Source organism: Perna viridis, chromosome 6 (genome assembly GCF_037379345.1).
Source record: "Perna viridis isolate PV_CMFRI_1.1 ecotype Kerala chromosome 6, ASM3737934v1, whole genome shotgun sequence".
NCBI classification, from domain to species: Eukaryota; Metazoa; Mollusca; class Bivalvia; order Mytilida; family Mytilidae; genus Perna; species Perna viridis.
The window spans coordinates 17,905,311-17,932,122 of NC_142450.1; the positions used below are offsets into that span (position 1 = coordinate 17,905,311).

Sequence of the window (26,812 nt, forward strand, 5' to 3'; positions counted from 1 at the left end):
TGCTGTTTTAATTTTATCAATTCTGCAGAGAGGGTTAAAATGAACTACGTATGGATAATGCTTTGAGATGTTCCCTATGTATTAAAGGTAAGCTCTATTGACATTGACATGCTGGTCAGTTGAAGTACAGTATCCTATACATAATAGCTGATTTAAACTGAATAAATGAGTGGAGTAGATCAAGTGAATCTCGGATGTTTGTTTATTTTTGCACTCTCTGCAAAATTAAAAAAATAACCCTGTAAAAGTTACTTGTAGGTCAGTTGTTGATATAATTTTACATAAATCTGGATCAAAGTTCGAACAATAATAAAAAGACCGGAATATAATCTAAGTATAACAACTAGACAGAGAGAATAGACAGATAAATTAAAAAAAACATAAAAAAAACTAAAAAAAACAAAACAAAACAAAACAAATCAAAACAAAAACACCACGTACAAAATGTACAAAGAATAAAGTATATGAGCAATCCTGACTGCAGTAAATAATTGGAGCATGGACCAGGTACTGTAACACCGCTGTGTGGTAATTGTCCTCTCCTTTTGTAGGAGCGCCCGAGGAATCGGTCATAAAATGTCACGTCCGGGGTAGACGTGAGTGGAAAAAAAAAAAAAAAAAAAAAAAAAAAAAAAAAAAAAAAAAAAAAAAAAAAAAAAACCAAAACAGTGAATAAATCGGTTCTCATAGTGCAGATGAATACACCATAACGTTTCACCAGTTCAATATGACAACTATAAGACTTATACAAATGTATAGTGATGAATTAAAACTGAAGTGAAATCGTTTAACATCTAATAATGTAAACTATCGGGCATGTTCAATGCACATGTACTTCTGTTTCTAAAAAGTGCATACAGTCATCATTTTTTACAACGTGTCTTGTTCTTTTTTTAGAATGATATCTGACTAAATATATATTTTAAGTACTTTTTTTTGTATTTTGTAGATGTGCATCGGTAGAACTATATTCTTCCTGTCCACTTTGGCTGTGATTCTGATATTGCGGTCATCCAAAGTAGAAAGTGCAGGTACAATATCACTCGTAGCCTCTCTATGATGTCTGGGTATTTACGATTTTGGGTCCCTGTAAAATGGGTATACACTTACAAAATGTATAAAACACTGCATCAACAGTTACGATACATATACATGTATGTTGGAAATATTTATATTTAAAATCATATTTTATGATCACTTACAGTAGTTGTCAAGTGCATTTATGCGAAGGGGATAGTGGAATATAGATAAGGGGGGTTAAGGGACGGGAAGCGGTGATTGTAGTTGGGAACAACCGGAGTAATATGAAAGGTGTCGTGAAGTCATAGTAAGGAGGGTAGGAGGCGGTGGTTTAAGGGGGGAGAGCAGGGATGTAGTAGTCCTTTGTCCATCCCTTATTTATTGTAGTTAAATTAGTTCCTTAAATGTGCCTACAAATAAAAAGACCTGGCAGGAAATACACATACTTGCTGACGGCGGCTGTGGCTAGTATTATTTAATTATAAACAAACTATAAATAAAATAATGTATGTTATGTACAGTGTGCAAAAATCGCTTCAGAAACATTTTTCTTCTTTGTTCCTATGACACAGTTGCATGTTTAGCTCTTGTCTTCTCTTGGGATTTTATTTTTTTCATTACATTTTTCACAGATTCAAACAACCTTGATTGTGACTTTGACAATGGGACGTGTTCTTGGAGCACAATAAGGACAGATAGCACTGCTGTATGGACACTTATGGCAGGGAGAACGCCATCCTCTGCAACCGGCCCGTCTAGTGATCATACAGGAGGCAAGTAGTCTATTGATTAAGTCGATAGTGTTTATAAAGACCAATGAATTATTGCTACATTGTTCATGAAAATACTACTTAATTTTCAAAATACTGGTAAAGCTACATGTACAGTTGTACAATCATATGAAAAGGAGACTATCGAATACATTTCATCCTAATGAATTAATATTTAGTGCGAATATACATACCAGTACATATATATCCAGATATGTACGCCAAACTTAGAATAATTTGCAAGAAATCTTACAAATATTTAAAATTTGACTCAAAATCATTAGTATTAAATTCAATGCAAACATTTTCTTAGCAGGAGGACAATATATTTACATGGAGGCCTCTGGTACTGATCCGAATGCTAAAGCAAAGATACAGAGTCCTTTATTTTCGACTCCTCGTTCAGGCTGCATGTCTTTGTGGTATCACATGTACGGTAAGAATATAAATCAACTGAATGTGTACCTGCAGACCGGAAGTGTTGGTACAGCGTTATGGTCATTATCTGGTAACCAGGGCAACGAATGGTTGATGGCAAATATCAGTATACAAAGAACATATAATAGTAGGGTAGGTAAAATGTAGGGTTAAAATGTGTTAGTATAATTACATACATGTTTTCATCACTTACGATGTCCGTATCTTTCGCTCAAGAAATAGGTAATACATGTACACATGCAAAACACACATCATCTAAAAGAAAATTTTTAAATCATAATATATAGGAATATGCTACGAAATACATATGTACGTTGCATTTTAATAGCCTTAGCAAAAAATTAATTGTTCGAAATCTACTTTAAAATTCTTTAAAATATTTCATGTAGATTTTTGGAAAAAAGTAGTTTGAGACGAACGGATCTGTGAATTTGGTGACGGACGATGTGCACGAACCTTGAATCCTTCGCGGATTTTTGTGCCTGTGCATCTTGAAATGTACCGAAGTGTTTATCAAAGCGCACTGTAGCAAAACTCTGATTAGATGATGGCAATGCTTTCCTACAATAGGTCCAATAGTGCATTACACAAATGTACTAAGACCATGGCTGGCGCGATCTATTACATTAAAGTTGTGTTTAGTGTCGATTACATGTATATCTGTCAAACCGTATGCCTTATCCCAGACTATCTGCTTGAATCAATTAATTCTGAACTGATTGAGAGCCTCGAACAAATAATTTCACGTCATTTTGTTATCCGCGTTCGTCACATATTGTATTTAAAATACAACAGTTCTCATAATTATACATGTATATGCGGTCGTAAATACTGAAACTATAATGACATAAATACATGCATGAATTACCGGAGAACCATAAGTCCATAAAATGATACGGTATTTACATTATATTGTATCAATGTTTATGTTATTTTGATATCATCGATAAATATGAAATAATGTCATTTAAGTGGGAGCATGAAAATAGAAACTTCCTTTCTTCATGAATAATTCAACCTCAATTGATTTGTAACAAGCTTTCTGATTGGTTGATTCTCTTTGAGAGTTTTTTTTTTTTTTTTTTTTGCATTCAGAAACAATTTCTTAAGTGTGCCAGAGCTTAGTACCTATACTTCGTTCACATTGCACCGTGTGCGTTTGAAACCTTTGTATATGTAGTACAATGCGATGTATTTTACATGACTATATTAATATGATTGGCTATTACAGATTGTAATAGAAGCAGTCACTGGTGATGGTTTCCTTGGTGATATTGCCGTAGACGATATTTCATTTTCACCGAATCAGACTTGTAATCATGGTAAGCTGAATTTTTAGAACTACTCAATTCAAGAATTGAGCTTTAGGTATATCTGTTACCATTCTTGGTTAGACATTCATTATATATCGTTATACACGTATTGATGGAACTTTGATGACAGGGTTCGTCAATTTTAATTTTGGAATTTTCTTTCAAAGCATTATCATGGTCCAAACTGAATAATTGCCAACGGTAATACATGTACTGAATGGGTTGTGTAGAGAATATATTGCCTTTTGCATTCTATAGAGCACAGAGACGTCAGCACCTCCACTTTGGTCGCGAAAAATAAGAACGACCTAGGTTTGCAACTACATTTTTTGTATAGTTTGCTTATCGATTCAAAAATCTAAACTAAATAAAGTTCTCACTTAAAGCAAAGTTAATTTTTCCATGTCTTCTGACTGACAGTAGCTCAGTGTAATATTTGTTGTTTCGTTTAAATTCAGGTCATTGTACCTCGAAACTTGAAAATCACACCAGCCTGGGAATATCCTCAACTGTGTTCACAATTATCAATTGTTTAATTGGAGATGCTATCTTAGTCAGCTATGATAGGGTAATTAATTGCACAAGGAGCATTCGATTAACCGCTGTTATCTACAAATTATTATGATAAAACCCTTTGACTCACTCACTCACGAACACGACTACATGAACTTCTTTCAATATTTAAAAGACATCATGCTGTGGTATATTGTACTTCCGCGCTTTTAAAGATATGTTGCGTAAATTCTAAATTTCTTATAGTAGTCAACGTTTTTAACGCTATACAATTATGAATGCTTATGTTTCAGTTACAACACAAACTGAACCTCCAGAATACACCACGGAACCTCCAGACTATATCACTAAACCAATTACACGGAATATGTATTCAAACAGTAAAGCGAGTAATGTGACGTCAGAGGAGTCCACGTCAACAGCAAGCAGCGAGACAACTACAGAACAAAGGCAAACAAAAGAACAAACCACTCTTCCAAAATCTAGTATGTTATGATTATAACGAGATTGAAGCGGAAAAAAATTATTTATCCACACAGGTTGAAAATAGCGTAAAAACAAGAAAACTGAAATACACTATCATGTATTTACTGACACAATACATTAAAATACGCAAATGATTGACACGACTTTCCACTCCAATTAGTTTCATTGCTTCTGCACCCGACTCTAAGACAATTCTAAACTCTCTTAAGTATGTAATAAACATTTCAAAAGCCAGCTTTCCTGACAGTTCTTACAGAGAAGGCTCTAAAACTGTTCTCGTAGAGTCAGCTCGCAATTCAACCAATAATTCGAAGTTTCAACTAATATATTTATAAACTTCTCAGAATGTGACGACTCTATTAGCTACACTGCTCCATCGGATCAAATTGATACAGGGAAGATAAAGTAAACGTATAGAAAGGCCTGAAAAATTCCCAACGATGTTAGAACTGTCATATTTGCGATGCAAATGTTTGGTCGTTCCCTCCGCGGGACTCGAACTCGTACCGCTGTGACATCTATGGCAACACCGCCTGGACAAAGTCCAGCGCCCTAGACCACTCGGACAGCTAGGCTATATACAAAAATATAGCTTTCGCTGGCCGGGTCATTCCTCATCGTAGGATTAATCTAGGGCTGTACGTAACTTAGTACACGATGTATGAGAGTAAGGGACAGTTCATCTATGTGTTATTATATAGGATAGAGGATAAAATTAACAATACATGTCACAACAAATCAATATTATACTATTATTACATTCTGAGACGTAGTGTAATATTAATTTGTTGTGACATGTATTCCTAGCTCCAGAAACCTGAAAATGAGATGAAAAGCTATGAAATAAATGCATTTAGACTTGTGTTACTTTTTGCTGTAAATTTCATAATGAAAAAAGTAAACAAGGGAACCAAGGTTATGGCAGTAATCAAAAGAATGTAATCCAGGGACGAAGACCAGACATGGAAAACATACATACACAACAAAGAGCATAAAGTAACTAAAATCATACATACAAAGGAAATGAGTAACTCGGACTAAAAACCAGGAGCACGGACCAGGTGCACCGGTAGGGTAAGCGTCCTCTGCTTTTCTAGAAACACCCACCGAGTTGTTCATAAAAAGTCATGTCCGAGGTAGACGGAAGAGGAAAGAAAACTATGACACGTTTAACAAATCAGTTTTCCTTGCGCAGATGGATACACCGTAGCGATCCACGAGTTCATGATGACGACCATAAAACTTTTATAGTGATGACTTCCATCTTGTAGCAACATAGCACTGTTCCAGAAACCGATTTGTTAGAAGTCTAGCGCGATACAAAAAGTCTGCGTAGTTTTGGCAAGTTCTAGCATAACGTATGATTTGTGATATGAACACTCCATACGCAGGTGCTGAAAGGATGTTGCCACAGACGAAAGGAAAGTTGACAATTTTGAATGAAAAGTCATCACGTTTGTCGTAAAGTGTGGTCAATAGTTTTCCTTTACTATCGATTTCTAAGTGTAGGTCAAGATATGAGGCTGACTTCAAAGCGTCTGTAGTATCCTTTATCTCAAGTTCTTTGGGGTAGATGCGGTGTATCAAATCCCCGATATTGTTTAATGATAATACGTCATCTATATAGCGGACACTGAGATTCAAGGATCTAGCTAAACGATATTTATTTCTTTCGGATCAGATCAGCTATAAAGTCAGCCTCATAAAAGTGAAAGAATAGGTCAGCGAGTAGAGGAGCACAATTTGTTCCCATTGGAATGGCGACCGTTTGTTGAAAGACGCATCCATCACACTGGACAAATATGTTGTGATTAAAAATTCTAGCATTTTGTAAACATCTTATTCTGTATATTGAGAAATTAAGTAATTCTAAAAATATTTGTCGATTGGAAATCCCACTGCAAACACTCTTTGACTATTTTACTTCGAAATCCTCAAAACTATATAGAAAGCTATAAAATGCATTTGGACCTACACATTTATATTTTGTAATTCATTCCTGGTGCGAGAACCATAAATTAGTACTAAAACCTAAAATACGGGAATAAAAAGTAAGTTTTCACTTTGTGTTTGTTTATGTATTACCAAGTCTTTTGTTGTTGTTAAATAGTAACCATGGAAACCAAGGTTCTAGCGGTAATCAAAAGAATGTAATCCAGGGACAAAGACCAGACATGGAAAATAGACAAACACAACAAATAACATAAAAAAAACCCAAAATAATACATACAAAGTAGCATAAGTAAATGAGCAACTCGAACTCCACTAAAATTGGGAGAATGGACCAGATGCACCGGTAAGGTAAGCGTCCTCTGCTGTAGAATAATGGAAGAAAATGTAGAACAATTAAGTAAACAAAACAGCTAGGAATATAGGGGTTGTTATACTTATCACCAACTTAGACATACATCTGTCGAATCATGTTCATTGGTATAACTACCTTTTCAAAAGTGGCGAGCAAAGCATACATGTATTAATCTACTAACACTCATATGACATTCCATGAAGCAACGTGAGGCTACAGCAATATAGGCCGTTGATATATTGTGATAAGGCCATGTGCATCGGGTGGGAGATATCCTGTTTCTCAGGAAAAATGATCAATTGATCAGAATTAAAAGAAAACATCACTATAGCGCGCCCTTCCGGTTAGAATGGAATCCCGTACTCCAGTTCCTGTATTCACCCCTTGTGTCTTGATTTTTCATAATGTATAACACAACCAATATTTTGACCTCTATGTCTTGTTGCATTTTTACATTTAGTTTATTATATTTATGTTACTTGAGTAATTAGGGCAACAACACTTTCGCTGTACCCGTGTTTAATATTTGGGATCAATTGCAGCCTCCCCTGTTGTATGAGGATTTCCTCGTCGTTCATTGAGGAACAATGGGTCGCCTTGGGCTTGCATTTTCATCCCGATATCGTTTTTGTCTCCTTAACATATACACCACACCTATTCTCGTAAAACATATCAGGCAGTAATTCTTGGATTTCAATAACCCATTGATTCTATTTTTATTTCAAATTTAGAAACAGCTACATACCACATAACCGATTTTTGATGATATTTTGTAGGAAGTCAGGTATCACATATACATGTAGCTATGTATGCAGAATTTTAATTGCTGTCGGGGAACTCCAAGAGTAAATTATAGGGATTAAGAGTTTTACTTGGTAAATCTTCGTAAGCACAACTCCAGGCTCCACGAACGCCCAAGAGATTACATGTATTATGAAATCTTTTGGGAAGGTTTGATATCATATCTAGATGTGCATGAAGAAATCTAATAACTCTCGCATTGACTCAAAAGGGGAATAATCAAAATTAAGGGTTTTACATGTTTAAATAATCATATGTGAAACTTTTCTCAAACTGTTTAAGGGATTTTGATGAAATTTTAAGAAGGTTTGATTTATATGAAGTTGTATATGAACGAGTAATCAAGGGAGCCAAGGTTATAGCGGTAATCAAAAGAATGTAATCCAGGGACAAAGACCAGACATGGAAAACATACATACACAACAAAGAGCATAAAGTAACTAAAATCATACATACAAAGTAACAAAAGCAAATGAGTAACTCGGACTAAAACCCAGGAGCATGGACCAGGTGCACCGGTAGGGTAAGCGTCCTCTGCTTACGAATATAATTGCCATCGGAGGTTTCCAAAGAGAGATAATCCACATTAAGGGTTGTACTTGTTAAAACCTTATAAGCACTACTCCTCCTAGACCGTTCAAGGGATGTATATAAAATTTAATAGGTGCGTTGGATAGTATATGTAGATATTCATGAATTGTGTGTGAGTGAAATTGATGTTGGATGACTCCGTAGAGAGATATTCCAACAGGTTTATAAATTTAAGTCTATCTGAAGCGGATGTATTCTCTTTGTAAGCTTGCTCAGAGTACTTTTAGTTCATTCTTTTATTTATGATATTACAAATTTGAACAATGTTAATTCTAGATCCAACCATCAAAACGAATACAAGTACTGTAGTTGCTAAAGGGATAACAGAAGACAGTACTATACAATCATTTCTCAAAAAAGAGGTGACAGGGGACTACTTTGTGACTTCGCAGATTATGTCCACGGCCATCAAAATAGAAACAAGCTCGAGACAAATCGGTCAACACACGACAATTGATATGTCTGGTAAGTGTACACTTTTGCCTTTAGTGTGCAAAGTATATACATTTTACTACGTATATTATTCGTTATAAATCCTCAATTTGCAATACTGTGCAAAAACTTTAGTAAAAATAGCTAAATTCAAGTCCATTGCTAGATTCAACAAATGACAGTTGTGAATTAAAGGAATGATTTAATGAGATTTTTTTTAATCAGACACTTATATGATATATGCAAGTATTAAATTGAATTATTTTCCTTTATTTATATTTTAATTAATGTGTTAGTGTAAACTGTCACACATACATAACGAAGGATTGTATGCGCTTTTATGTCATTATACATGTACCATATACTCATATAGACTGACAAGCTAGTGCTTCCAAGGCCGCTTTCAGAGCGTATATACTTCAAAACATAGTACACGTACTATGAGCTTCACGAATGTTTACCATATAGAGTCATATTACAATAGCTATTTTCCGTATATTAAATCACATGTACTTTTGCGTAAATGAATTTGCTTTGTTGTGTATTTACAGTATATCTCATTTGAAATTGTCTTCTTTTTACTTGCACGTGTTTTATATCCTCAGGATGAACTATCTGGATATGAAAGGGTTTAAAATAGATAAAATTGCGGCTTCGTATGATATAATTATGTTAAACAGTTATAATTTGTATGCGTTTAATGGAATTTGTGATGCAATGTACATTTGGTTTGTGATATTGCACGTAATGCCTTTTTTAATTACATTATTAAATAAAGCATAATATATCTATGGTTAGTATTGATTTGTGGCGACGACTTAGTTTGTAAAGATGTTTCACATGACATGAGAATAGAGAAGTATCTAGAAACTCCCTGAGACGCCAGAAGTTGCCTTTAAATAAAGCTATGATTGTCAAAGTGATTATGTTAGTTTACACTTAAAATTTTTCCGTGAAATTGACAATCACTGATCGTTGATATCATTATTTAAAAAAAAAAATTGTTTGTTTGTTTTTGCAATCAACATCTAACCTATCCATTTATTTTATTCCTGTGGTTAAAAAAACAAGGCTGCAAAGTTATTCCACAAGTCCGTTTTAAAATGATAATTGACAATCATTTCTCCATAATTTGTGACTCTGCAGTTGTCTTATACTGCATAACCGTTGCATTTGCGCTTTTCGTTTTTCGGAGAGAATCCTGTTTTGTTGTTTGCACATCGTCGATCGTCGGAAATAGATGGAAGAAGAATATATGAAGAATTAATGCCTGGTAAGTGTCTTTTGATAATAAAAACAAGCGTCTGCTTCAGAAGCGTCTCTTTGTATAAGGACAATACGTTGTAACGGAAAATAGAATTTCCCCGAATTTTCGGAATATCTGGTACTGATATTAAGCAGTAAAGTTACGATAATTTATTATGAGAGACGAAATAATGTCATGAAATACATGCAAATGTTGCAATCAGGCACTTATTGTATCTCATCTAAAGAAGTGATTTTGACAACAATATTTTGGACGGAATAGTTTTCCGTTTCAAGTTCAAGCCAAAAGTACGGTTTTTTTTCTGACGTCACCAAACTAAGTGTCCCGGCACGTACCGGGCCAACCCAGCTGCCCGGGCCTCGACTGACGATCCCGGGAAGTCAACACCGTTATAGGAAACCGTCTATAGACTGTAACAGCGACATTTAAATCAATTATAACAAGTATTAAAATATAAGTCAACAATAAGCCAAAACCATCACAACATATTGGCTCAAACGCTGAAGTACTTTAATCTCCATCGAAATAACAAACAGCCCCAGACTTTGACATGATCTATTACTCACAGCTGTAGAAATTTTTTTTACAATAATAATATTAGACGTCTTTGATAATGTAGCGTACAATTATTCACTTTTCCGACTATGCAAGAATCTTGCTTTTCCTTAGATGGCTGTCTGCAGAGACTAGCGTTAACCTTTATCGTTACGCTAGGTGCTGTTCGGAGCTTGTCGAAATAAATATAACTTTTTCATAATAAAAAAAAATTACAACTTCAAAATACATGTAGGTACGAAAAATACTTGCATTGTCAGATCATGTGTAATATATTTACAAAAGTATAATCTAAATCTGTATTTTCGATTGCTTCTGATAACAAATCCATAGACGAAAATGTGAGACTGTTAAATTTACTCATAATTAAACATTCTTTTTTTTTAGAATTATGCTGGTTCTTTTTTCTTCTAACATGATTTCTTCAAAATAATTAATGATGTCAATATTATAACCATGCTATAGCTAATGCCCTTCAAACTATTTAATTGCAAGTAAGTTAAAACAAAAATTATATTTTATTGTCTTTACAAACAGCCGGGGGCGGATCCGTCACGCTCCCGCCTGAATCCGCCCGTGACAGCTATTTTTAAAATTCTTTGTAAGTCATCAGTTTCTTACTTTTACAATCGGAAAATTGTTTACATTGAAACATTTTGAAAGTAACACCCACTTTGTAAATTATTACGACATTTGAAAACATTATTCTTGCATGAATACATATGTAACACTTTGTATGTTATGTATGATTTTAATTAAGGTATGAACTGCCAGTTGACAAGAGTTGGGGCTGAATATCGAGGATCTAGCAGCATTACAAAGTCAGGGATATTGTGTCAAAGAGGGGATTCACACACACACACACAAATACACCGCGTAAACCATATTATAGTCGTTTACCAACAATGTTAGAAAAAGCAGAAAACTATTGTCGCAACCCAGATGGAACACACGGTGGTCTCTGGTGTTATACTACAAACAAAGATGTACGATGGGAGCTTTGTAAAATCCAAACATGTGGTAAGACGCCAGTTTTATCGTTTCCATTTGGCATTGGATAGAAGCTGTCGATATTCGTATACATTAAAGCCATTGAAATATATTTTTTTTTAACTTTTAACATTTCTATTCCTGAGAAATACAGTTGCGATCACTTCTAACATCTCTTAAATTGTATCAAAATCCGGCAAGAAAACTGTTTTATGAGAGCAGATAATATAGAAATTCTGAATGGTCGTGACATGGTCTGACAGATGTCACAATTAGCGCTATTCCCTGACAGATCCTGACTAACGATGTTCTTGGTCATGACAAAGAATCAATTCAAAATGCTCTGCTAAACTGTCATATCCCTGGAGAGACACTAATTAATTCTATTTTGCGTGACGTCATTTAGAACAAGAAATCCGATTAATTAATAATGGAAACTGTTATAAAAAGTAAATCGTTCCTATGTTCCTACCATTTTATAATGTTAAAATTTGCAACGATTCATTAAAAAATTCACGATATAGCAAGCATCACTGAAATTTCAATGATCATCAACCGCTAAGTCACTCGTGGTTCATTTGCAACACTCGGCACTCATGGCCCAATCACTCATTGTTCAAATCATTATTTACATGTATAACTTTGTACATTTTGTCATAGACCTGTAATAAAATTTATGTTATTAAATTTATTTAATTACTGGTCTATGATTCAGTTCAAAGTGTAAAAACTTTTAATATGCTTGAATTGGTAATTTTTCACAAAGCTACAGATTACAATAGTTTGTGAGTGCAAGTACTTCTCATTTACATTAAGGTAAAAAATCATTGTATAAATTGTAAAAAATGTCAATATTAGTAACATACTGGTAACTGCGACATATATATTTCAGTGCAAATTCTCTGAAAAAAGGTTGACATATTTTGCAAAATGTATACGTGCTTGCACTTTAGATTGACAAACGGGTTTTAAAGTTTTCAGTGGAAAAATAAAACGAAAATCAATATCTATGTCATGTGGGTTAACATGTGCATATGACACATGCATTTCAGTTCAACTTCTGAAAAGTCAGAGACGTAGCGCCTGGTACGGTAGTTAAAGCAAGTGTTGTATCAATAGTTGTTGTTGGTACTGCATTCCTTACAAATTTGAAAAAAAAGTGTATTAACTAATTTCGACAAGCTCAAACATGGGAAGACTTCCTTCCCGCCGTACCAATCAAAATTCGGGTGTTACAGTGTACGCCTCGTTTTGCTAAATCGCTTACGTAATTATTTTGTATGTGCATTCGTTATATAGTCAGAGAAGTATGTCAGAATCTGTCAGGAACTCTTATTATCCACTTAATTTGGAAGTTTATTTAACTTCCACACACACACACACACACACAGAGAGAGAGAGAGAGAGAGAAAGAGAGAGAGAGCAAACAAGTAAAACAAATTACGGTAAATGAGGAATGTCACAACTGCTCACATATGGATCCTTGTTTACATTTGCCTTTGGTAGTCTTTGGATGAAAGTTTTTGAACAGGTTAGTCATATAATAAAACGATTGTTAAAGAGAGATTCCCCATACGTTTGTAAAAAAAGATCATCTTCCAAATATACCGAAGATGTTTTCAAAATGCTTAAATTTTCGATCGACAATATATTTATCCAGTGTGGTGGACGCAGTTTTCAACAAACGGTCGGCATTCTAATTGGAAAAAAATGTGATCCTCTACTTGCTGACCTACTTCTTCACTCTGAAATGAGACTGACTTTATAGCTGATCTAATCCATAGGAAGGAACATCGTTTAGCCAGATCCTTTGATCTCGGTTTCCGCTATATAGATGACGTATTATCGTTAAGCAATCCTACTTTCGGGGATTTGATACGTCTACCCAAAAGAACTTGAGATAAAGGATACAACAGACGCTTTGAAGTCAGCCTCATATTTTGACATACACTTAGAGATCGATGGTGAAGGAAAACTATTGACCAAACTATACGAAAAACGCGATGATTTTTCTTTCAAATATTGTCAATTCTCCTTTTCATATGTGGCAACATCCCTTCAGCACCTGCGTATGGAGTTTTCATATCACAACTTGCACTAAATACCAGATCTTGCCGTTACTACACAGAAATTCTGAACCGCACAAGACTGCTTACAATTAGGCTTCTGGAACAGGGTTATGTTGCTACAATATTGAAAACATCAGTAAAGAAATTTTATGGTCGCCATCATGAATGTGAATAGTTGTATCCATCCGCACTATGGAAACTGATTTTTTCAACGTATCATAGTTTTCCTGTCCTCTTTCGTCTACGCCGGACTTGACTTTTTATGAGCAACTCGGCAGTGTTTCTAGAAAAGCAAAGGACGATTACCCTTCCGGTGCACCTGGTCCATGCTCCAAGTTTTTAGTGGAGTCCGAGTTACTCATTTACTTTTGTTACTTTGTATGTATTATTCTTGTTATTTGATGTTCTTTGTTGTGTGTGTCTCTTTTCCATGTCTGATCTCTGTCCATTGATTACATTCTGTTGAATCCCACTAGAATCTTGGTTCCCTTTATTACTCTTCTTTGGATTGTTAATTACTTCATTTGTCAACCTTTGATAGATACAATCACATTGTCCAATGACCTTACTAAACATTGGATCTCTCTGGGTGAAAAATCATGATTTTTACAATCAAAGTCATCAACTGAATGTGCTGTTATGTTTTCTCATTCAAGAGCCATCTAACGAAAATGTTTCTTTTCCTACACCCATTCAAAATATTTCAGGTAATTCGTCTCCCACAAACACAGGCACAACGGAATCTACCAGTACATATGTAAACGATGAACTAACTAGGGAACAAACAACGATAAGGCTATAAGGTATGTATCATATTTTATTGCATTTTGGGCCATACTATGCTTTAAAAAAATACATATATTGTTCTTTATAGAGTTATAATACCATGGTTTGTTTTAATTATCACACTAAGTAGTTTTCTTGACATAAGCTCATATAATATAATAATTAGATTTGTTATTGTAAACTAAAACCACTTAAGAAAACAAAAAAAAAAAAAAAGGAGTCACTAGTCGGAAAAAAAAATAAAAATAAAAAGATAAAACCATCCAGAAACTGTAGATTATGGTAATTGCTTGTCTGTGCTCTAGTCATTGTAGCGTTATTTACTGCATGCCTTTGTACTGAAGTATTTGTATCACTAAAACGAAACTCTACAAATATAAGTAAATAATTTAGAATTATTGTTTAATAACTTTCATGTTTTTTTTTAAAGAATATGCGATGCACACTATCAATAAACAAGTATTTTTTTTGTTCTAGAGCCAACCAAAGAAAATGTTTCTGTTTTGTCATCTATTCAAAATGTTTCATTTAAATTTCTTCAACCCACATAGGCCAAACAAAGGTAGAAGCGGAATGTACCAGAATATATACAAACGATACACCAACTGAGGAACCATCAACTATTGGAATATCTAGTAGGTACCAGAAGTATGGATACGCAAAGTTTGATTTTGTTTTCAATAATCCAAACCATAACAAACTGCATTACTTAGGCATTAAAGCAGTTAAATATTCTGCCAAAAAAAATTGTCATACTTAGAAAACTTATCATAGAAGATTTTCTAATAATACCAATGTAATGTTGTCTTATGAAACCGGGAGTTATTTTTGTTATGAATTAATATTAAATTATAACAGTATTAGTCTATTTCAAATGACCTGATCGACCACTATAATTCTATTGGAATCCGAGTTGCTCATTTACTTTTGTTACTTTGTATGTTTGATTTTAGTTACTTTATGTTCTTTGTTGTGTATGTCTGTTTTCCACGTCTGATCTTTGTCCCTGGATTACATTCTTTTGATTACCGCTATAACCTTGGTTCCCTTGATTACTCTCTCACAATTCTAAAAGATAATATCAGAAATAATCCGAAATACTCAAGAATTATTTTCCGTGCAATTTTGTTGATGAATAAAAGTAAAAACAATCACCTTTTTACCATTTCCGTCTATAAATTTTATTTTTTTGTAACAACTACTGTTGAAAGTGAGCCAGTCTGAACGATAATTCAATACCTGATATGTCTTATTGTATAAAAATCTTTCAAAAAAGGTTAGCCCAGTATTTTTTAAATGATAGTCATGGATGAAATCATGTTAATACTGTTATATGTAATGAGTTGTTAATGTCCATGCTTTTGTTCAAATGACAAATTGTAAAGACATTTAACAAAGATACCATACACATTATTTGTACATATATGAATATATTATTTTTAAAAGAATGAAATATTCGTATGCGAATACGTGTTTTTAAAGGCTTTTATAAGAATCAGGCAAAATTGGAAAAGAATCAAAAACACGCATGTCAAAATCGTACCGATCGATAATTCATGCTTTCTTCCTTCATTCTGATGGAGCAAATAGTCTTTGAATTAAACTTTAAAAATGATAGGATTTTTTTTCATACCATGTTTCACCCACAATATAGTTTTTTTTTTATAGAGACTGGCTTTTAATTTCTGAAATAATTTACTTTATTCAAGACTTATTTAACAGTAATATAAAATCTATGGAACATGATTTATAAGCCTTATACATTAGAACTTTTTTCCTTGCGTTCATACCTTTCACATTTGTTCATTTTAATTCTAGAACTTATATCGAATAATGCAGCGTCTAGTTAAAGCACTCAATCATCTCATTTACCTTCCACCGTCACGGGAACTAGAGGGCTAGTCATCGAAATTAACGATAAAATTAAAGTAGTGACAGATACGTGGAAAAAAAACAACAGTAGGTACATGTAGCAGGAAGAGGCTGCTAGGAATAAGATTTTGCCTGGTACAACATCCTCCTTTAAAGATGCACTTACTTAAAGTAACTTCATGTATTTGGAAGTGTAGGTCATATCGTATCAATACGATTATTGTTCAATGAAATCTAGTAGAAATCAGCAGACACTTAGTAAAGAAGAGGTGCCAGCTGGGTTTCACCAGAAAAGGGGGTGCCAGGACATTATTTACCGATTTTGTCAATTTAAATATGAAAATGACAAATATTCCATTAAACAGGAGGGGTACCAACCCCCTGCGACCTTTTCCCACTGGATCCGCCAATGTGTAACACTTGAGATTATGGAGTTGTTTTTTCAAACATTTATTGACCTTTGTTGTTTAGCATGTTTTTAACAGCAAAATCAACTTATTTCTTGAATATATTGTTATTTTATGATATACTTATACCTTATATCTAATGATTGTCTGATTATATTTTCTTTATTAGCTCTCTTATTGGACTCTCTATTTGAACATGCTTTAAGGTTTTCATTTGTCCTGTATGGAAAGTCTGTATGAATACCCGATAGTGTGAAATGTTGACTTTAGAACATTAAAACAAATGCACCTTAAACCAATACCGTTAGTCACGAAAAAGGCGCCTCCACGATTAACGAATGTGGACGTTAAACATTAGTATTGCTTCTTTATTTGTCTATCTTTAGAACCATGTTTACTCATGTGTTATATGTGTTAAAACCGATTTATTACCTGTTCATCTGAGTGCAGTAGTCATATTGTCATCATTTAATGATTTCACTCCTCTAAACTCTAACTGATTGACATCCTTTGAATAAATGGTTTTATATAGTGATTTACAACTACAGTTTGTGTGAAATGTCAAAACAAATAGCGGGTTCATGTTCGATCATTTGCCAAACTAGCTAGCATTTACTATTATTTAAAAAAGAAAAAAAAACATGTTGCACTATGTTTGTTTCTAACTGCTGTCTCATTTTGCATTTTGAACTATAAAATGTACCTGCAAAACGTACGGATTCGGTAAGTTTTTATTGTTTAGATTAATGCAGCCAAATAGTAATTTGTTAAAAAGAATTATATTTACGGTAAGTATAAATAGTCATTTATGTCTACGTACTTAAAAAAATGTTGATAAAGTTAACACGAACCCATTTTCAAACTCTTTCGTATTGTCGAAAATATTCCACTCTTTGACATTATACACCTACAATATTATACACAATGTCATTGATCGATTTTTAAAAAAAAATATTTACAAGAAATTTGTCGTTATGCATGTACAGGGTTGAATGTTGCATATTTAGCAAATACTAATTTTGTTGAGAAATAAAATCAACTATTCTTACTGTAAGCATGGTAAAATAAACATACTTGAAAATTGTAAAATGTAAAACCCCTTTCATTATAAGCACGTAAACCATTCCAACCAATACATTTGAGACGCCTATCTCGTTCTCATTTAATAGTCTATACATCCAGTCTTCGATACATTTTGCGAAAATTCAAAAATGCTTAGATTCGTGTTTTTTAAGTTTGGGTACAATTGTTTTAATTTTGAAACCATGCATTTTTTTTTGTTTTAGTTTTGTTGTTGTTGTTTTTATTTTCAGATCTACATGTTTATGAGTGGGTCAGCTGAAACAGAAATAATATTTTGATTGGAAAAAATGAAGTGTTAAAGTTGCTCAAATTGTTTTATGTATAAAACTTGTTCTGTTTGTCAAAGAAATTTATATCACGATCAACGGAAAAAAATGTTTAAGTGAGTTAAAAATAATCATGAAAATACATTGATGACATTAATATATCACTGATTACGCCGCATTTGGTTGTTCAAACCAAAAGCAAATAAAATCAAACAAACATAACACATTAAAAACTAAGCAAATAAAAAAGTCCACTGAAATTTCATTTTTGAATGAAAAATCAGGAAACTAAGGGAAGGATACAACATTTTAAGTAGCTGTTTTTGTAAGAATCATGCAAAATCTGAAAAATGTGATACACTCAAAAAAGGCTACATATTTTTATTCTTGTAATGAAGTTGTTTTATGGGTCTATACTATGAAATATGTAATTATTCATTCAAATCTGCCTGCTCGTAGGGGATAATCCACATTGAAAATCCAGTAGATTCTATTGTATTTGAGCGCCATTTACAGAGTTATATCCCTTAATTTTGAAATCTACAGTGCATTCTATATAATTTTTATCTCCTAAGAGCACTGGTTATATGAAAAACCACATGTTAATTTCTGTTTACTATGACATTTCAAACAAAATATCAAAAATAAAAATATGTAGGCTTTTTACCGATGAATCCCATTTTGCATGATCCTTAGCTGGAGTGCTACTTAATCAAAAACAATGTTTCACTTTTTCGTAAAAACCAATGCAAAATACACCTAATAAATACAGTAATTATATTTTTTTTTATCTTTCTACGTGACAGAGTACCAACAAAATACGTCTTGCACATTTCTTTGTCCGTATTCTGACGAACCAAACATTATTTTTCGGAATTTTACATCAAGACTATCGCATCTTGTAGGAGACTACACATTATGTTGATATGTCGATAAGGTATTCTGTGAATTGTATTTCTCGTTGTCAGTGTGTGGCTGCGGAAATTAAAATATACATATTGACAAATTTAACTTTGTTACATTTCTGTTAATGGTTAGAGCATCTTAAATTCAGAATACAGTTAGGCTTTTTTTTTACTGTAATGACATTCTGTTGTGCTGTATCAAATAGTTTTTTTTCCCATTACATGGCACACACATACATCAATGTCATTCATTCTTTTAAAGTATGACATTAAGCAATCAATTTATTATTTCCCAAAATTAGCCAGTTAAATGCAAAAATCCTAGGATTCGAAAAATTTTGAATTTCACGAACATACCGATGAGTTTATTATTTCTTATGTTAAATTTTCCACTTCGTATTTTGAAAACATCGAATGCCAGATTTGTAGAACTATCAACGCAACGTTTTGGTGATGCAAATATATTTGTGTGTCAATCTTACACTAAAATAGATCTAACAAAACAAAATTAATGTTTTTGTCATATTTATGGTTTAGAAGTCAATAGTTATTAATGTTGTAATTATCTAATCTTCAATCCTAATTAAAGATAACATTATAACCTCTCCATGCAAATATCTAACACGGACATTGCCGATTTTTACACTTCTGCAAAATGTAAATATCGTTCTGTCCATTTTGGAATTAGATCTTGATTTCTTCGGTTAAATCCTTACTAGAACCATTGGTTGCCATTATTTATAACAAAGCGTTAAATTTGTATTTTGCCTAACCCGACACACACTGCCGAAATCAATAATTTTTTTTATAAGAAAATATTTTTGATCAACAATTAAAATATATATTGAATGCACTTTATTTTAACATGTTATTGTCCCAAACAAGTGTATATATTAGTCCATAAGTATTATACCTAAAACGTGCATCTATTGACATCGCTTGAAGTACACATATATCTTTGAATAACTTGCAAAAAGTCATCTTTCGCGACACAACCAAGTTAAAGCTTGAACCTGAGTACTTGCGACAGTTCAAAAAATAAATAAAAGATTTCAAAATATCTGGTTCGTTGAGAAGTTGATCTACCGATTGGGAATTATATTGAGAAAGAAAGACGACAAAAAAAGGATGTTTATATAAAATGTATACAATCTTTATAATGTAAATGTAAAACGAATCTTCTATTCCTATTCTTCTTTTATGATAAACGGTTTTGTACTAACTGTAACCGCTGTAGATATCCACTGGGGCTGTATAAAGGAGTTTTAAAGAAGCAGTCTTTATAAAAAAAATAAGACAGGATGTGATTCATGCATGTCGAAAACCCACCAATATTACATTTATTTCATGTCCAGAAACAGCTATAGACCACAAATTAGTCTTAGTTTTTTATTGGGGTGTTGCAGTTTTGAGATATAGATTGCACATGATATTAGCACTTTGCAAGAGTTATCGTTCTTGATTTTGGTTTCATTTGTTAAATTTTAGTGGGAGATAAATGTATAATTTTCTAAAAAGTGCAGATCTAAATGCAGAAATCGTAATGTGAATGCATAGCATACGTTGACTGAAAAGACATCGTTTGTTTGGTGGGTTTTTCTACACCATGAATTACTTTACTATTGACAGTGTCTGAATTTTATGATGACTGGTACGTAATATCTAATAAATTTAAATAAAATGTCATTTCAAAATTGCATACAAACCGTGCCTTTCTATAGGGCACTTATTTTATAACTTAATCTTCATGTTTCATATCTTTGCAGGAAAAGTGGATTTATGCCTTACCTGAGTTTTATTTAAAAAAAAAGACATATCTAACCGAAGGATTTTTAGGCAAGTAAATTTGTGTATGACATTAGAAAAGAATGTAAAATTTTATCAACATATTCAACCATTCATAATGAAAGATAAGGGGAATTAATATCACTAACAGAGTAATTTAGAAAAGTCAGTGAATGTGACGTGTATGATTAGTTACGCTTTATTGGGATTCGCTCTCCATACAAGTACTTCTTTTGCATATAATACCACACGTTTAAAAAAAGACCCATGTCAGAATCTATAACTCTTTAACTCTTCATTTTGTGAAAAAAAAAAGATTTTAGATTGAATTTCTGCGTATATTTTTTTTTGTATTCAAAACATTGGAAATTCAAAAACAATGAATGAGATCCTAGAATGCAATAAATTCAGGTTTTAGATGTTTTCTATATATACATATTTAGAGTACAAGTTAACGAAGAATGGAGTTGAATACAATGGAGAAAAGAGAGTAACAACATCCGGTATTATGGTGTCAACGATGGGATTTTGTCATACAGCATGAGCCTTGGTTCGTTTACATGCATTCACCAAAGCCGATGATGAAAGAGAGTGCAGACATTTTTTTATGTAACCCCGATACAAAGCCTAGTGGAACTTGGTGGCATGGAATGAATCCATACCTACAATGGGAACTTTGTGCCGAGTTGTGGTAGGACATTTTTTGTATTTTTTAAATAATATTTTTCATTGCCAATATCAAGTTGTAAACTGTTCCTTGGTGTAAACAGTTGCAAAAAGATATTCCTGACAAATCATGAGTAACATCATGTACTCTTGGTCACGATGCTGAGTCGTCATATGACTAGTTTAAAAAGATGATAATAAAGAACATAATCTTAGGGTAACTACTTAACAAAAATACTAGAAGCATGCTAATCATGTAGCAATATAACCCCTAAACGCAAAGTCCAAACATAAGGAGTCCAGTGAGGGACAAAGAATCTTCGTAGTTTCGGCAAGCTCAGTCAAAACGTTTTGAGTTGTGATATAAAAAACTCCATGCACAGGTGCTGAAGGGATGTTGCTACATTGGAAAGGAAAGTTGATCAAATGGAACGAGTTCTCATTGGGTTTATCGTATATTTTGGTTATGAGTTTTCTCTTTTCTTCGATATTTAAAAGAATTCAGCTTGGTAGACAGCATTCGTGCTCTACATAGATAATATGCATGACAATAACGGATTATCGTTCCGACGCAGTCAGTATAGTTTCCCTTTCTACCCTTTTTGGCCTTAATGACGCTTTATTATAACAACGCAAGTCACCTGTTCGCAATTCTGTTTCCCGATTGGCGAAATGCTGATAACTTAGTGGCGTTTGAAAAAAAAAAAAACGTATCTATAATTTAAATTGAGTGTCATTTGTTATATTTTTAAAATGAAATGTAGAAAATTATAAATAAAGAGAACACAATTTGTCGGCTATCTTTTTAAGTAGTACTAGTTTAGATGTACACTCTCCATTGACAGGCAATAGTTATTGCCCCTTATGAAGGAAAGGGTTACGAAAGTATATCCGGGATATCTCCGACTCTTTCCTATAATTAAATTGCCTTCTGTCAAGTATGTTGGTATTCAATTAGTTCACCCAATATCAAAATCTATTGACTTGTGCATGTTTGGATCAATACACTTATATACTGGATAGAGTTCATATGTTGAACAAAGCTATATATGAAATACTTTCCTCAAACACTTTTTAAATATTTAATCAGTACTTTACTTTCCTAGTTTACAAGGAGCAAAGTTACTGCTGGAGGCTGACATCTTCGTTTTAGAAGTTGAACCCCTTGCTTTGGGGTATTTCCTTTTTTCTAAGAATAAATTTGAAGTTATATATAGAAGTCATTCAAACACGTTTTTGACTGAAAGCCTTTCAGTTTTAATTACCCATTTTACACCAGGTTTTTTTTTTTACCTTAGTTGGAGAATCAATATTATCACATTTCTCATGGCGTGGCATACACGAACAGGCTGATTTCTATATATGCACTAGACAATCGTTCACTTCATCTATATACAGAGTGATAGTTACGCATGCATACACGGATTTTATTGACAAGGACTTATTTTTGAAAAAAAATATAAATAAATCCGTTTCTTTTCATATATATAAAACAACGAAGAATAAATCTTCAAAGTCGCTAATTGTCAAATATTTTCGGTCACTGATTTTCACTCACTTTTATCTCCCGAAGTGGCACGAATGCGATATGCTCTAAATCGAGTAACTTCCACTAAACCATGTGTTCTCTTGATATGATTGCGTACTCTATCTTACCTGTGATGACCCGAATATTTTCAATCACAATAAACAACTTGCAATTGCTATACACGCATAGACATAAGTATATTATTAGTACGTTGTATTCATAGTATTTTTGTACCATGTATTTTATTTTAATGATATTTTTCAATCTAATCGATAGTATAATCAGGTTGATCAGATATTTAATCGTTTTTTTTCATGCAAAAGGGTTCGAGGTTCACTAAAAGGGAGTTTTTTGTTTGTATTGTTGTTTGTAAGTACATTTTTTTTCTTTTTCTTTTGTTTTGTGACTTATTGCAAATTGATTCTGAAGCATACATGTATGCGTTTACATAGTACTTTCTTCAGATATAAATACCCACATGACATTGTAGAAATATATTATTGACTTCATTTGTGATGTTATCGTTCAGTTTTTTTTTGCATTGAAATGCATTCTGTTAATAAAACTGGTTCGTCTACAATTATATATGTTTCCAAGAACAGAGTAATGAGAGCTGTCACTAAGACTTTTAACAACAGGAATACAAAAGCGAAACATCAATTGGAACACATAACAATGACAGTATTCAGTAGGATTATGGGAGTTTACGTTTGGGGAAGTCAAACAAATCTAAACTAAACGTTTAACACAATAACTTGCATAATCTTGTAAGTAGTTGTTCTAGATTACCATATCCTTAAACCTGTATATTTTATTAAATACATTGTCTGCATACTGTTCCTGGTTTATTTGATTCACATAGAGGAAAATAATAATAAAAAAGAATGAAAACGGTAGTGGTTTGGAACATTTTTTTCATACCTATAACTTAGCAATTTCTTCATAGTCGGTATTTTATATTTTAAACATATCATTTAATAAGTACGTATATATATCAAATCAATAGCCTGTTTCTCCTGAATTTATTCTTCAACGCAGTTAATATTTGACACAAATAAGTATAAAGATTGAATACAATCGTTTGCTTATGTTTATCACATGTAATTATCTGACATATTCAATAAAAGGTACTACGTATTCTCGCTTGAAGACATATTTAATGAATAATAAGATAATTATTTGAAAAGAGATAGTAAACAAAATATTATCAAGAGTGCCAAAGAACGTCTAGACTCAATGAGTTTTTCCAATTTAATTTCACTCGTGAATACGTTATTGATACGAGTGGTCATAAATTTTATTATTCACGATAACCAATTTCCTTTATTATTCATTGCATTTTTCAACATAACTTTCAAATTTGTGCACAGCGGATTGATAATCGTGTCGTGATGTTTTGTGAACGGCGGATTGATATTCGTGTCGTGATGTTTTGTGAACAGCGGATTGATATTCGTGTCGTGAAGTTTTGTGGCGTTTTATTTGGTGGACGAAAGTCTGAAAGTGAAATAACAAAATTTATTAACAGGTTATGTTGTTACAAGATTGAAGTTATAACTATAGAAGTTGTATGGTCGTGTATGAACTCTTGGATCGTTACGGTGTATCCATCTGCACCATACAAGCCGAAAACTTGTGACTTCAAATTGAGATAGAATTTCTTAAATACACTTCGGCTGTACGTATCCATTACAAAATCTATCAGCAACACAACTAACCAAATTACGCATTACGGTGTATCCATCTGCCTCATGAAAACTGATTTGTTTGACGTGTCATAGTTTTCTTTCCTCTTTTGTCAACCCGGACATGACATTTTAAGAGCAACTCGTCGGTTGTTTCTAGAAAAGCAGAGGACGCTTACCCTACCGGTGCACCTGGTCCATGCTCCCAGTTTTTAGTGGAGTCCGAGTTTACTTTGTATGTACTATTTTAGTAACTTTATGTTCTTTGTCGTATTTGTCTATTTTCCATATTTGGTATTTGTCCCTGGATTACATTCTTTTGATTTCTGCTTAAATCTTGGTTCACGTGATTACTCTTTGAAATATTGAGTTTTCGTACACAGGAAATATTCGGTCAAATCACTGCTATCTATATGATAAAAGCCTATACTGTCATATAAAAAAACATAAAAAGTGTAGGTGACATCCTCGCTTCCGCAAGTCTTAAATATTGAGCAACAACTCTCTTTGATGCTTTTAATAATCAGCACAAAAAAATGAACCATCCCTCAAATGTTAAAAAAAAAACATTTTAAGTAGTGTCGGGTCCAACAAACAATATGGATGCATAGATGATAGGTGATGTTTTAATAAAAGAAAATGTTCTTACCATACGTTCGTTTTGAGAATATAAATAGCGCATGTTGTTTATTACCCCTTAGCAAATTCCTTTGATATGTCATAACGATTATACACAAACTGTATGTATCTTTTTGGAAGGTTAGTATAACACGACTTTTAATCGATGAATTTGTATCATATGTTTTAAAAGGGCAGTTGTGAAGTAAACAAGACCATTTTAATCAGCTATAGACATTTAAAGATTATTGTGATAAAAATTATTTATCATTTTTTACCAAAAATGCGAAATATACACCTTTGGTGCATTTAATGCTAAGTAAACATGTCCAAAAGTTGGTTATGGAAGTATAACTCGGTCAAAAAAGATTACAAATACTTATGACTTAATTTTTTATCGATCCTGGTAGAAATTTAGATTTGTCCCTTCGTTAAAGCTTTATTTAGATTAGAATTACTTGACCGACGTTGATGATGTCACAGTACCAATTTAGTTTATGGAAAATAACAGATCTTATCAAGCAGATAATGAAACAATAAAATTAGAATATTTAAATTTTATATGTATATGGCCTTCCCTCTATTTAAAAAAAAATGATATGCGTTCATGAAACTTGGTGACAATAAAAGAAAAGTTCTAGTTTTGTTTTAATTTTTCGATATGCCCATGTTGTTTTCAGTAATCGTAGAATTAACACGTGCTTGAAGTAGAGATTCAAAATATTTATTTCAACAAAATATTTATGACATAAACAAAAACAAAACAACAAAAAAAATAAAACAACAAAAAAACAATAAGAGTGGTGAATACATTTATATACAATCTATCTATATGAAATCTAATTTCAAATTTGATTGATTCGTTGTAAGATTTTTGGATTAGCTTCCAATATCAAATTCCTATTGCTTGAGAAATCTATATTTTTTCATTTTATTGAACAGGTATAGTGCTGGTATAGTGCGACATCACGTACAACTTCATCTTGTATTTCGAATTTGTATAAGGAAAGTATTTTTGTTGGTATTCAAAGAATTTGGAAAAGTGGTAATTTTATTGCTTCTTATTTTGTGGAATTTTGTACCCGTCAAAGTTGCGTAGTTTTCAATCAAAATAGTAACATCACAGTGAATTTAACCACGATAGCTTTAACGGTTTCAAGTACGAGATATCAAATCTATCTCTAAGTGGTAAACACTTACAAAATCATGATATAAATATTTGACATATCCGCTGTACGACAGTTGAGGCTAAATTGCACTTTCTAATCTTTGCAAATGTAAGTTTCACTTATTTTGTTTTTTTTGTCTATTTTGATTGTTTTTTGATAAATATGTAATTAGAAATAATCAGGGAAACCAATGTTCTATGGAAATAAAAAGAATGTAATCCAGGGACAAAATCCCGACATGGAAAACAGACACACACAACAAAGAACATAAAATAACAAAAAAATATATAAATACATACAAAGTAACAAAAGTAAATGGACAACTCGGACTCCACTAAAAACATGGAGCAGGTGCACCGGTAGGGTTAGCAACCTCTGCTTTTCTAGAAACACCTGCGAGTTGCTCGTAAAATGGCGAGTCCAGCGTAGACGAAAGAAGAACGGAACGCTGTGACTTGTTGAACAAATAACCCTGCCCCAGAAGCCTAATTG

At 32.9% G+C, this 26,812-nt stretch overlaps 1 protein-coding gene across 5 annotated transcripts in view; it reads left to right on the forward strand.

Annotated features, from left to right (window-relative positions):
• Positions 1–26,812, forward strand: part of LOC148613922 (adhesion G protein-coupled receptor L3-like) — a 101,650-nt gene that overhangs the window by 12,295 nt on the left and 62,543 nt on the right. The window contains exons 2-7 of one of the 5 annotated variants that reach the window (XM_088587627.1): positions 950–1,031; positions 1,653–1,793; positions 2,107–2,360; positions 3,460–3,550; positions 4,348–4,539; positions 8,514–8,702. In XM_088587627.1, the coding sequence (XP_088443753.1) occupies positions 950–1,031; positions 1,653–1,793; positions 2,107–2,360; positions 3,460–3,550; positions 4,348–4,539; positions 8,514–8,702 (949 nt within the window). Of the gene's footprint in view, positions 1–949; positions 1,032–1,652; positions 1,794–2,103; positions 2,361–3,459; positions 3,551–4,347; positions 4,540–8,513; positions 8,703–14,828; positions 14,972–16,154; positions 18,081–20,635; positions 20,706–21,097; positions 21,346–26,409; positions 26,429–26,812 lie in introns of those variants that run through there. The other 4 variants (XM_088587626.1, XM_088587625.1, XM_088587630.1 and 1 more) reach the window with 4 other exon arrangements.